Genomic DNA, 13,447 nt, shown 5'->3' on the forward strand with positions numbered 1-13,447 from the left:
GTGGATGGGGCGCGCAGGCGGAAGCAGACCCCAGTTGACTGCAATTCCACACATCTATACAGCAAGCTGTTCACAAAAGTGGGGTGGGGCCAAGAAGCGAACCTGGAAACGCTTGGCAGCGAGTTGAGTCTACACCTACATCGGTCTATGGCTGAAGGCGCCATTCCTCGCGCCTACGGGTAGAAGGGGGGTCCAAACCGCGGAGCGAACGTCAAGCCAGCCTCCCGCCAATCCGCCTATCCATCCAGCTCAACCAGGGCCCGGAAGTGGTTCTAGCGCGCCTGCGCGCGGGAGGCGGGGCCGCTCGCGGCTTGTCTGAGGGGGGAGTTAAGAAGAAGAAAAAAGGAGGAGGAGGCGACCGGATCGTCCGCGGTGGCCTCGGCGGCGGTCGGTCGGCGTTTTCCCGCTTCGGCCATGAGCGTCGCCGCGCTGGTTTCTCCCGCGCTCCCGCCGGGGCCTCCAGCTTCTACCGCCGCCGTGCTGCCTGCCGGGACGGGCCCCGCCGCTGCCATTGCCGCCGCTGCAGCCGCCGCCGCCGCAGCCGCCGAGAGCTTCGAGGATGAGGAGCTGGACAGCCCCGCCGACGAGGAGGACGGGGAGCGCAGCGGCCGCGCGCGGGACTCGGACGAGGGTGAGTCGCCTGCCTGCCCGCCCCCCGACCCGCCTCCGCGGAGGCCTCGAGGCGCCGCCGAGCAGGTTTTCCCGGGAGTAACCTGCCGCCCGTTTCTGCTTGGGGCTGATTCCCAAGGCGGGGGCGAGGGGAGAGGAGCGCGCAAGTTGAGTCTTTCTCGCGAGTAGGCCCATTGGAATTCATGCGCGTGGTTCACGGGGGCCCGTGGAGCTCGGCGCGTCTGCTCATGAGGCAAACGCTGCACTGGTTGCGATGGGGCCACCTCACGGCGGCCCCGATCCGTTCTTCTCGGGAGGGAAACCGACTGTCGGGGACTTCCGAGTCAGGAAGCACGTGGGTATTGTAGCCACCCGTCCAGTCTTACCTACGAGTAGATCCCATCGAAGTTTACGAGCCCAGAGGCTGACTGACTGACACCTGGTCACTGTATGGACAACTGTTCAAATATTATTGCCTGAGTTAGATCCCCCGCCTTCCCTCCCTGTCGCTTTTCCCTGGTGTGCCTTTAAAAAACGAAAGATCTTAAGCCTTCAGGCAGGGACTGTTTTGTTTTAGTTCATTGATTCCCAAACTCAAAATAATTCCATGCCCTTTTTGAGGATTTAGTCTTACTGGAGTGCCCCTTCTCTGGTGAAGACAATTTGGAGGTAGCTTTAATAATGTTTTATCTAGGCTAGAGCAAATGCAATATATGGTATTAATTTATTATATATAGCAAAAACTATGCATGCACACTACAAAGAGAAATAATTTCTCAAAAAGCTTAAAATAATGGTAGTAATAATTGTATGTTTCAAACACCCCCCCCCTTTTTAGCCAGCAATCCGTATGGAAGGGTTTAGCTAAAACAAAAGAGAAATTTTGTTAATTAAAACTCTTCAAGATTCATCGCCCATCGGTATAATCGTTGTGTAAAATGTATGCTGTGGATGTGACCTCAGTTGCAGGTGGCTAACTTGTGAGTAAATGTACACATTTGCAGAGCAATCCTTTTAATATATAGTCATTTGCAACAGAACATTCAATTTACAACAACAGTGTCATTCTTTACCTAGGTGGAAGTAATGAAGAAAGAAAAAAGTAAGTTTTAGGGTGCATCTAGTGTGTCTGGGACTTCAAAGGAGGGTGTGGGGAAAGGGAGAACCTCATACAAAAAATGGAGAAAATCATTGGGTCTTTCAGTAGAGTCACTTTGTCACTTTTGTTAACAAATTGAATACTGTAGATGGATACCAAATCCCCGTGTCTTTCTCCTCTCCTGGGTCAATTTTTCATCCAAGGCTAGTTGCCAAACTATCCTACCAAGTTTTAAAGGAGGGATGTTCTGCTCTTCGCACAGCACTCTTATTATGGTGCTCAGTGGGGTTTAATGCTGGTCACAGGAAGTATTCATATTAGCTTTTGAGTAAACACACATAGAATTTCCTGTTACTTATCTAGAAATGTATGTGAGAAAGCATGTTGCAAGTCCAGAACCCAGTTAAGTGTGGTACTTTTCCCACTGCTTTTCATTTCACCTATTTATTTCACAAAATAAATACACTGCTCGCTTGATTGTAAAAACAACAACCTCAGAGCAGTTTACAGAAAAGAGTAAAATCAAGAAAAATGTACAACCATGCTTTAAAGCATGCAAAAGTTAAAACACTAAAACAGATTAACATTGTTTATTGATCTGTTTTTATTGATTGCCTGGTCTATGTTGAGCAACAGGCGTTTTATATAAACTTACGGCCCAACTTAAAATGTTAACTTCTGGAATTTTACTGTGAGAGCATCAATAGTTTTAAAAAGAAGGCTCTGAAGAATGGCAGAGTCAGATGTCAGAAAAGAAAACATCTCGTGACCAACCAGTAGCGTATGTTTACTTGGCAGTAAAAGTATTTGTTTCCATAGGATTTTCTTTCAAAGAAGTTAGCTTAGGGTTGCAGCTTTTTTCTTCTCCTCCTAACGTGAAAAGGGTAATGTTTGGTCTGCTTCAGTGAATTTCTTCATATGCATAATTACTTTATGGAACTTTCTGGTGGAACTCAGGCTTTGTATGCAAAAGTTGTCAAGTTCACTTCTCAACATCTTCACATAGGGCTGACCCCTGCTTGAGTTTGTGGAGATTTTCTGCCAATCTGTGTTGTTGTTGTTTAGTCGTTTAGTCGTGTCCGACTCTTCGTGACCCCATGAACCAGAGCACGCCAGGCACTCCTGTCTTTCACTGCCTCCCGCAGTTTGGTCAAACTCATGCTGGTAGCTTCGAGAACACTGTCCAACCATCTCATCCTCTGTCGTCCCCATCTCCTTGTGCCCTCAATCTTTCCCAGCATCAGGGTCTTTTCCAAGGAGTCTTCTCTTCTCATGAGGTGGCCAAAGTATTGGAGCCTCAGCTTCACGATCTGCCCTTCCAGTGAGCACTCAGGGCTGATTTCCTTAAGAATGGATAGGTTTGATCTTCTTGCAGTCCATGGGACTTTCAAGAGTCTCCTCCAGCACCATAATTCAAAAGCATCAATTCTTTGGCAATCAGCCTTCTTTATGGTCCAGCTCTCAAAAAGAAATCTGTGTAGGGCAGGTTATAGTGAATTAAGACAAACCAATGGTCAGACCCTGGATAAGGCAGCCTCCTACATTCTATTGTCATGTTTAATTTGATACATTTGCACCCTGCCTTGCTGTGATGCTTGAGGAGGCTTTTATTAAGAGGAATGTGCCTGTTCCCTTGAAGGTCTTGGATGTGCCAGTAGTAATTTTTCCAGTAATTACCAAAAGCCATGGAGGCACTGAACAGAGGCCTGTGGGGAGGCAGGAGAAGGGGAGGGGGGCACTGTGTTAAAGCCAGTGGGATACTGGAGAACTGTGTTGGGATCAAAGAGTTTGCATGGAATGAATATTGGAAGGAAATTGACAGACACAGCTGGTAGGAATCTTGTTATGCTGTCTGGTGGGAACTGTGGTACATAATCACGTTCCTGCCTTTATAACATAGAGGTCTGGATAACACAACAATAAGAAATGGCACAGTTGTTTTGAATGAGCTTGCTCTCTTGCGTGTTTAGTTTTTTTAAGTGTACAGTTCTTTTTTGTACCTCAGTGGTGTTTGTTTCTGCTGCTGAGTGGGGAATGCTTGAGCAAAAAAACGTACTGATTGGCACTGCTCTGACACTCGCTGATGTTCCTGTTTCCTTAGATACCGAAGATGCAAGTGAAACTGATCTGGCCAAGCACAATGAGGAGGATTATGTAGAAATGAAGGAGCAGTAAGTATTCTCCCGGTTACAGATATATTTCCATGCCTCTTTCATATGAGTCATATCCCAGCTCAGAGGGAGGGAGTTTTGAACGTATGTTGGTGGGGCAAAAGTGCAAAAGTATTAAGACAAAAAGATTGAAATTCACATCACATTTCCCTAAATCAAAGAGCTGTTTGCAGCAGTTGTTGTTATTTCTCCTTATAGCCCACCCTTCACCAAATGGTGCCAGGGTGGGTTAGAAAAAGATCACAATTAAAATAACAACATAAAACCAAATGTCAGAATAACAGAAAGCAGCCCCACAGAAGAGGCCTGAGTTAAAAGAATTTGTACCTTGAGCGTAGAGAAATTCTTCCCTTGATAGTCCTGTACGTCTTACTTCCATCGAATGCAGGCTTCCCCCAACCTGGTCCCTCCCTGCTGGCTGTTTTGGACCACAGCTTCCATCATCTCTGACCCTTGTCCATGCCTCATGGGCATAATGGTCTGAAACAGCTGCAGGGCACCAGGGTAGGGAAGACTGATTTAGTGTTTTGAGAGCAGGCCTCAAACTCATGGGCCTCCTGCCCCACCACCTCCGGTGCAGTTGAAAGGAGATGAGAAGCTTCTGTTTTTGAGCAACCACAGTTTACCATGTGGTCCAAACCTGAAAAAGTTGTTCATCTCAACAACTCTTATTGAAAGCAAGCTGACTGGTTCTGCATTGCATATGAACTAAGTTTAACGTTTCTGCTGAACTTTAAGCATATCAGTGAGACTTTGGACAACGTATATTCCTTCTAGATATGCAATGGCTTTATGCTCCTGACTCTTTATTTTCTTAAGTGCTGGGTTAGTTGATGCTTCTTAATTTCTGCTTTTCGTAACATTATCTTTTCTGCAGTTAGGCGTCTTGTGACATTTTGCCTGGACAATACCTTCTGGAATACAGATTAGATGCTGTTGTGGCCCAGGCAACTAAATTTTATTATCTGGCCCTCTGTGATCAAATGCTTTTGAGGTAGAAAATCAAGATCTTGGTGTTCTTTTTTTTAAAAAAAAGCAAACTTTTATTGCTCCTTCACTTCAGCTCTACTTGAACAACATAATAGAAATTTAGCAATGGAAAGAATCAATTGAATAGGAAAGTAAAACCAGCAGTTGGTGTTCACTGGGGTTCCTTCATTAGAATATGTATTCTCTTTGCAGGATGTATCAGGATAAATTGGCATCTCTTAAGAGGCAGCTGCAGCAACTGCAAGAAGGTATGGTTTAAAAAGCATGACATGACATTTATTCACGAGAACAGCAGGCTTTACATTTAATACCCAGATCAAATAAAAACATAACATCAGAAGAGCCCGGTGGATCAGGCCAATAGCCCATTTAGTCCAGTATCCTGTTTTCACAGTGACCAACCCTATGCCTGTGGGGAAACCAGCAACAAAAGCATTCTCCCCTTCTACAGTTTCCGGCAACTGGTATTCAGAGGCACTACTGTCTCCAACCATGGAGGATAAAATGTTTTGGAGTTCTCTTAAATCACACTTTCTGGTGCATTAGGAATATAGAAAGATGCCTTATGCCAGATCTCTATATATGCCCATCCAACCCAGATTTGTCTGCTACCTGCTGCCTGATCATTTCATTGGAGATGGCAAGGATTGAACCCGAAATCTTCTACATGCAAAGCATGTGCTCTGTCATTGAGTTAGGGTCTCTGCCATTTTCATGCAGTGCAATTGGGGAATCTTCCATGATTTGGCATAGTGCTGAATCTTTCCTGACCAGTGTCGTGATGGTTCTCATTTTGAGATTTCAGTACTTGCATGCAGGCATCACAACTTCTCTTGTTTTTCAAGTGAAAAGAAATAAAGCCACTCTTAATATATTGCTGGTTGGATTATCTGAAAAACAGAACCTGGAATGTATTGAGTTTTGCTTTAATAGTGTATTATTAATCTTATTTATTAAATTTGTATACTGACTTTCATGTGAAGATTCCAGGGCAGTTCACAACAGCAACAAAATATAAAATGAGAATAAAAAATACATAATAAAACATAAAGACCACCAAGCCAATAACCCCTTCTCTCACAAACATACAGTGGTGCCCCGCAAGACGAATGCCTCGCAAGACGAAAAACGCGCAAGACGAAAGGGTTTTTCGGTTTTTGCGTCGCTTCGCAAGACGATTTTCCCTATGGGCTTGCTTTGCAAGACGAAAACGTCTTGCGAGTTTGTTCGCTTTTTTCCTAAAGCCGCTTGAAGAGGTGCAGTTGCGACGGACCGTGCTTCGCAAGACGAAAAACATCACAAGACGAAAAGACTCGCGGAACGAATTAATTTCGTCTTGCGAGGCACCACTGTATTTAAAAAGCCTTCAGATGTTAATCAGCCGAACACCTGGTTGAAGAGAAACATTTTCACCTGGCACCTAAAGATATGTAATGAAGGTGTCAGGCAAGCATCCCTGGGGAGAACATTCCACAAATGGGCATTCCACATACCCTGACCTTTTAAATATATCACTTTACCTTAATTTGGGACAGTCAGTTGACTTTTATTTCTACTAAGCACAAAGCTGAATGGAGAAGTGGCTTTTCCTATACTGGATGTGTCCACTTCTCATCTGTACTTCTTAGCACCAGTACTGTATAATTTTACTGAAATGGACACTGGGGATGGGGAGATGCACCAGTGATGTAAATTTTGTGCCTGCTCTTCTCCTTTAAGGGCTAGAAAGTAGCCCAAACTCTTTTATTTTGTCTGAACAATATGATGTTGCTTCTTCTTTGGCAGTGGCTTATTATTTGTGGAAAGAAATTTTTTTTAAGCTTGATCTGAAATTTTTAACCATCAGGTTGAAGTAGGACTGCTCAGAATAGGTGGTGGTAAAATTGGTGAAGGGAATGGTCTTTTTTTTAAAAAATGAAACTTTGAGGTATACTGTACAAACAAAAATCTCTTCTGCTTTGAGATATAAACTGCGTGATTCAAGCTGTGTACAGACACTTCTGTGAAATAACAGGAGCAATGACCTCTGTCACAAATCCTGGGCCCTAGGTCAGATCAGGCACTGATAGCTTGATAGTGAGAAAAACAGTGTAGAGTCCTTCTCAACAGTATTATGGTGCTGTCCCATTTTGTTGCAGCGGGAGGGATTGGCCTTTGAGGTTCCGTCCAGCTCTATCATTCTATATTTTAATCTATTGATTTCGGAGTGTTAATTTTGTACGGTTTTAATAGGTACTTTGCAAGAATATCAGAAAAGGATGAAAAAGCTGGATCAGCAGTACAAGGAAAGGATACGCAATGCGGGTGAGCGAACTGCATTTCTGGTGACTTGCTTGAGGATTTCTGATCTAGGCCTAGAGAAGTACATGATAATCATGCATGAAACCCTGCTCAGTGCTTTTGGGTGATCTTACTTGTGTGTCGCAATCTCATTCTAAAAACTTTCCACAGGGTCAGCTGTGTTTGTCTATTGCAGCAAAAACAACCTCCTGTAGCACCTTGGAGATTAATACATTTATTGTGGCGTAGGCTTTCAGTGGACTACAGTGCACTTCTCCAGACCATTCATGTCCATATGTAAATGCTGTTCAACCAGTTTTGGAAGGTGTCAAGACCGCCTAAATGAGGTGTTCACACTTAAATGGACCTACAGATGTATCTGATGAAATTGGCTATAGTCTACAGAACTTTGTGCCATAGTTCATTTGTTGATCTTTACAGTACCCCTTCTTGGGTTGATTCTGATCCTAGACACACATTTTTATAAATAATTTCTATTGATTTTTTCCCCCAATCAGACTGGCTTTTATAGACTTATTCTGGGGCAGGCTTATGTTCCAGCTAAGAAGAAGGTACAGCAATCAGTGTTGCTTTTCTGCAGTTGTATTAGGTGTTTCAGCGCAATCCCTTGTGTCCACCTGGAAGTAAATCTCCTTCAGTTCAATGAGACAGCTATAGGGTTGCAAACTTAACTGTTGGCTATCTAAGATAGGAATTGTTTGGTATACGTTGCACCAAATGTCTAGTTACTTTGTCAGTGCAGCTACTGATGAAGATTAATCTGGTGCAAGCAGAAATACCTGCAAGGGCTGGTTTTGCAGCCTGTCTTAGCGGCCTGTAGCTTGCCGTCATCAAAATTTTCACTCTAGGCTAACCACTTGCTAGAGTTAAATGCTTAGTTCAGCAAAAAAAAAGTAACTTATTTTCTCTTTCTTTCAGAGCTTTTTCTCCAGCTGGAAGTAAGTGTGTGTATATATATATATGTGTGTGTGTGTGTGTGTGTGTGTTTCCTTTTCTGTTGGTCGGGTTTCATTAATGTATTCTGTTCCCTTTTTCAGTCATTTTGAGTAGAACTTCCTTTCCTTTGCTGTAGAATGTTCAAACTATTCTGCAAATTGTGATCGACCTCTTTCTTGCCCTGAGGAGAAGCTCAGTACTGAGGGTGCATGAATCCCAAGTCATTTGAGAATAGTTATTTCCATCCTTTATTAGGTTGTGGCATTGGTTTTGCAGCACACATGTAAATTGTGTTTTAAAGCAGGCAGACACCATATACTTGTGAAAGGGAGAAAGTTCCACTCAAGTGAGGCTGCCTGATACTTAAGAATTAAGAGAGCCACAGGTTCCTGTAGGAGGTAGGGGGCCATGTATCCAACTTTACAGATGCTGGGATAGATGGACCTTTGACCTTACCAATCAGGGCTCATACTTGCTTTCCGTATGGTGACAAGTCACATGAACAGTTTCATTGCAAAGTTTGGGAAAGCCTGTGCCATTAGTCAGGTGTAACTTCCGACTCCGCAGCTTCTCAGTCTGGTGACCCCGAGCACAATGGTTCCCCTATCAGCACCTATGCGTACCTGATGTGGTTCTGCCCTGTCGATGACTCCCTGTTTTCTTTTGGGCTTGGCTCAGACAGAGCAGGTGGAACGGAACTACATCAAGGAAAAGAAAGCGGCCGTGAAGGAATTTGAAGATAAAAAAATTGAGCTCAAGGAAAACTTGATTGCCGAGTTGGAAGAGAAGAAGAAAATGATAGAGAGCGAGAAGCTAACTATGGAGCTAACAGGAGGTAAATACAAAATAATTGAAGTCAGCATCTCTCCTTAGGGAAGAGGGCATATACAGTGGATAAGTCCTCTGGATACGGACTTAATTCATTCCGGGAGTCCATACGTACCCCAAAAATTCTGTATCTAGAGGTGCCACTTCTGCGCATGTGCGTGCGGCAAAACCTAGAAGTATACACTTCCAGGTTGACTACGTTCGCAACCTGAAAGTTATGTTACCCGAAGGTAACGTAACCCAAGGGTCCACTGTAACTGTACAATTACCTGTATATTGTCGTGATCTGCCCAGGGAGCTTACAGTGAAGGGCAGGTAAGAAATCTTATAATTGGATCAGTCAATCAATCAATATGTCAGCAATGGAGCAAATGCTTTGTAGCCAGAAGTGTCCAGGTTCAGTCCCTGGTATCTTCAGTTAAAAAAGGATCAGATAGCTGTTGACATTGTAAACCTACTTCTGCCTGAGACCTAGAGGAAAATGCATTATTGGATGAATTAGGTCAGAGAAGGAGAAATGCCTCTCTAAACACATGCAAGCACTGTCTGCAAAAAAAAAAGTACCTTTAGGACAGGGACTGTGGCTCAGTGGTAGAGCATGTTCTTTGCATGCAGAAGTCCCAAGTTCAATTCCCGGAATCTCCAGGTAGGGCTGGGAAATGACTCCCTGTCTCAAACCCTGGACGGCTGCGGCTGGTCACAGTAGATATTACTGAGCTAGATGGGCCAACGGCCTGACTTTGTATAAGGTAGCTTCTGGTGTTCTTACAAAAGCTGCTGTCAGTGAAGAGAAGGCATTTTAATGAGCTAGCAGACTCTGATTAGAAAACAGTGACCGGTGTCTCTAAGCCTGCTTACTCAAAAGCAAATGCTGCTCATTTCAGTGGAATTTTACTAACCACATAGGATTGCAGCTTTCACCGCTGAATCCCCATTGCACGTTTGCACCATGCATACAGTTTGTAGGTACTATTTATTGAGTAAAATTAAGCATACACTTTTGTATTTCTCAAATTAGGGGCAGAGTCACAGGCTGAGTCTTTGCATAAAAGAAAAAGACCCCCCCCCCAAGAAAAGATTAATGTGGAAAAGCACAGTTCTTTTTTCTCTTACTCTGTTTTTAAAAAATCAGTCTGTGGACCTTACCAAAAAACTGTCCTTGCTTCTTCAGACTCCATGGAAGTGAAGCCCATCATGACGAGGAAATTGCGGAGGCGGCCAAATGACCCCGTTCCCATCCCTGACAAAAGGCGGAAGCCGGCCCCTGATATCCTTTGACCAGCTACCTGGTGCATGAGCTTTCCTTGAAAAGAGAGCTTATTGGTTGGCAAATCTTCCCTTGCAATGTGCAGCTGCACAGCGTATTGGCTGACAATCAGCAAGGCCCAATGCGCCTGGCCATTGCACCATAGCTCTTCATGCAGGCGATCCCAAGTTCAGCCTCTGACATGTCTAGTTAATGTCTAGCAGGTGATGGGGGAAAGATGCTCTGCCTGAAATTATGGAGAGCTGCTGCCAGTCAGAGCAGGCAACGCTAGGCTTGGAGGACATTAGCTTGGCCCACTGTAAGACAGCTTCCTATGGGCCTCTCCAAATGGGTGGGCAGAAGGTAGATCGGGCATCAGTGGCTGCTATGCTCTGCCTCCACAGTCGGAGGCAGCGAACTTCTGAATGCCAGTTGCTGGAAGCCAAAAGAGGGGAGAGTGCTCTTGTGATCAGGTTCTCCCGATGGGCTTTCCATGAAAGCATCTAGGTAGCAACTCAGTACACCTTTATTGATGGAGGTTATCCCGGGGCACCGTTGCTCTTCCCTTTTGTTTCAGAGCAGGGCCTTTGCTTGGTTCTGTTCACTGGGACAAGTCCCCTCCACACCCCCTTGGCTCAGTCCTGCCTGCTTCAAGACGATGGGGCTTTCCTGGGGTTCTGCCCCTGTGAACAGTTCCGTATAGTGCTAGCAGCCAGAGTCGGCCTTTCCTGCTTAATAGTTCGCCTGCCATGGCAAGTGAACCTTCTGTGGCACGTCTGCAATATGCCCCGCAAAGGAGAGACCCAGAAGTAGCCACAAAGAGGGGTGTCGCTCCTGGGTTGAGTTCTGCCCAGGAGATGCAAGCCGCATTTTTGTACATGGTTCCAAAGTTACTTCCCCCTTAATTTGGATTACCTCAGCTAAATTACCTGCTAACAGACGAACAGATAATGGAGGATCTGAGGATTCTCAATAAGGTAAGTGCTTAGCGTAGATTGGGTGTGATTAACTTTAATTCATTTATTCAGACAAACCCCTCCTTTTTCTCCATGGCACTCAAGATGGCTTACATGGTTCTCCCTCTCTTCATTTAATCCCAACCAAAACCCTGGGAGGGAGGTTAGGCTGAGAGAGAGTGATTGGCCTATTGTCACCCAATGAGCTTCATGGCTGAGTGGGGATTTGAACCCTGTTCCCCCAGGTCCTAGCCTGACACTTAACCACTACACCACACTGGCTCTCAGGGCCGCATTCCTTTCTGGGCAACCTTTGGGGGTGGGAGGTGGTGGCATATGCCAGTGGTGGGTGTGGTCAGAGGCAAAAGTGGGCGGGGCAATGAATGTATATTTTGGATCAGTACAGTAGACTAGTTTCTACGCAAGCTCACATGCCCCTCTCCACCCTCCATCCTGACAAGCAAGAAGCATGATCTCAGTTGAAGGATGTGTACTAATCAGGCAAAACACTTGAGGAGGGTGCAAAGCAAGGACAGTGAGGGTAGTGGCCTGAGCCCGAGTCCCAAGAGTTGCTAAAGAGAATGTCCAAGGTGAATGGACATTATCTCTTGGTTGTCAGAAGAGCAGGCCAGTATCCCCTGTCATCTCTCAGTGCTGCCGAACACTGCTCATAGCTCTTGGTTTTTCTCTGTTCCCAAGAAAAAATGGGTATCAGAGAGCCACCTAGGACCTAAAATGTAGAAGGAGCCGAAATTCTGGGCAGAGACTCTAAAGGCAGTTGTGGAAGCCAGTAGACGGGAGGATTTCTGGCTGCAGTCAGCCTGCCCCAAACCCTGTCCTTAGGGATAGAGAGTCGCTGTAGCTTAGACTGAGCATGACTGGCTGGTGGATTAGTGAGGCATATTGTCATAGGTAGAACATTTTTTAAAAAATTAAATGCACTGCTGAATTAACATTAGAATATTAATAATATACTGATACTAATTCTGTGCTACATTCATTTTTTAAAATGTTCTGTGTTAGTGAAAACTGCTGATATTTTGTGAGAGGGCGGCATAAAAATCCTTTTAATAAATAAATAAATGTATCCAAAGATTTGCAGCCCAAAATGAAATAACACTAATGATGCCAATCAGAATAGATTATTAGTAATTTAATACTTGAATTGCTTCCTATGAGGCATTCTAAGTTACAAACATAAAAGAGTTGCACATCTAAAAACACTGTTTTTAAAAAGCAAGTGTGTGTATGTACTACAGGCAACTCCCCGTTTACACACGTTCAGTGCACACACGCATCCCCACGAACCCAGAAGTGGCATGAGAAGGGGCAAAAATGGTCCTAAAAGAGTGCAAAAATGGTGTGAAAACAGCATCTAGCAATCCCAATAGCCTTTGCAAATGCAATCCCAGGAGCCCTTGCACTGATCTTTGAGCCCTGTGGAGAGTTGGAGTTTGGGCAAGGAGATTTGGAGGCAACGATGCCGTGTTTGCTTTTTCAATGGTGTTCCAAATATACGCGATTTCTCTTAAATGTGCGGTGCCTCAGAACATAACTCCCACATAAATGGGGAGTTTCCTGTACATACATAGCATCATTTCAATCCAGTTCATATTAATTTATTATTATTAATGATTTTTAAATTTCCTTGAAAATGACCGTCTAAAGACCATGTACAATAAGAATAATTAAAGCTGTAAAATACACAAAGACAACAAATACATTTAAAGCAGAACCAAAACCACTCAAAGCAGACTTTCATGGTAAAGCGTCATTTATCCAGATGGAGAAATCTTCAGCTGTTCTCTGCTCCACAGGGTGGAGGCAGCCACACTAAAAGCCTGCTGTGGGTTACTGCGGAGTGGGCATGTGAGGTCTTTGGAACTTGCCAGCTGGGAATAAAGATCCCTATTCAGAAGACATGTTGGCCTTCATGAAATGTCCTGTTAGGTCAGTTATTTCTCTTCCGGTATATGTTCTTGTAGGGAGTCACTAAAACAGCTTTCTTGTTTTTCCTTTTTATAGCTTAAATCACCTAAACGGCCAGGTAAGTGGCATCCCCACCCCAATAAGGCTTCCTAGTGTGTTCAAAAAATAGCTTAGGAGATAGGAAGGTCCCAAGCTTTCAGGCAGAAGGTCCCAAGCTCAACCTGCGGCATCTGTGGCTAAAAGGATGCCGAGCAGTAAGGGATGGTGGAAGTACTTCTGCTTGAGACCCAGAAGAGCTTTTGCTGGTGAGAGAAAGTAAAACTGGGCTGGATGATCAAATAACCTGACCTGATCTAAAGTAGCCTTCTGCATTGTTATCGTA

General features: G+C 44.5%; 1 protein-coding gene across 2 annotated transcripts in view; it reads left to right on the forward strand.

Moving 5' to 3' along the window:
• The window catches only part of SUDS3 (SDS3 homolog, SIN3A corepressor complex component), a 29,628-nt gene continuing 16,181 nt past the window's right edge, over window positions 1-13,447 (forward strand). Inside the window, exons 1-9 of one of the 2 annotated variants that reach the window (XM_083590483.1) lie at window positions 1-631; window positions 3,810-3,879; window positions 5,062-5,117; window positions 7,102-7,173; window positions 8,089-8,108; window positions 8,785-8,941; window positions 10,106-10,201; window positions 11,096-11,157; window positions 13,162-13,183. In XM_083590483.1, coding sequence (XP_083446609.1) covers window positions 415-631; window positions 3,810-3,879; window positions 5,062-5,117; window positions 7,102-7,173; window positions 8,089-8,108; window positions 8,785-8,941; window positions 10,106-10,201; window positions 11,096-11,157; window positions 13,162-13,183 — 772 coding nt within the window. In that variant the 5' untranslated portion in view covers window positions 1-414. The remainder of the gene's footprint in view (window positions 632-3,809; window positions 3,880-5,061; window positions 5,118-7,101; window positions 7,174-8,088; window positions 8,109-8,784; window positions 8,942-10,105; window positions 10,202-11,095; window positions 11,158-13,161; window positions 13,184-13,447) is intronic. The other variant, XM_083590482.1, reaches the window with a different exon arrangement.

Source organism: Podarcis filfolensis (genome assembly GCF_964270895.1).
Source record: "Podarcis filfolensis genome assembly, chromosome: 16".
NCBI classification, from domain to species: domain Eukaryota; kingdom Metazoa; phylum Chordata; class Lepidosauria; order Squamata; family Lacertidae; genus Podarcis; species Podarcis filfolensis.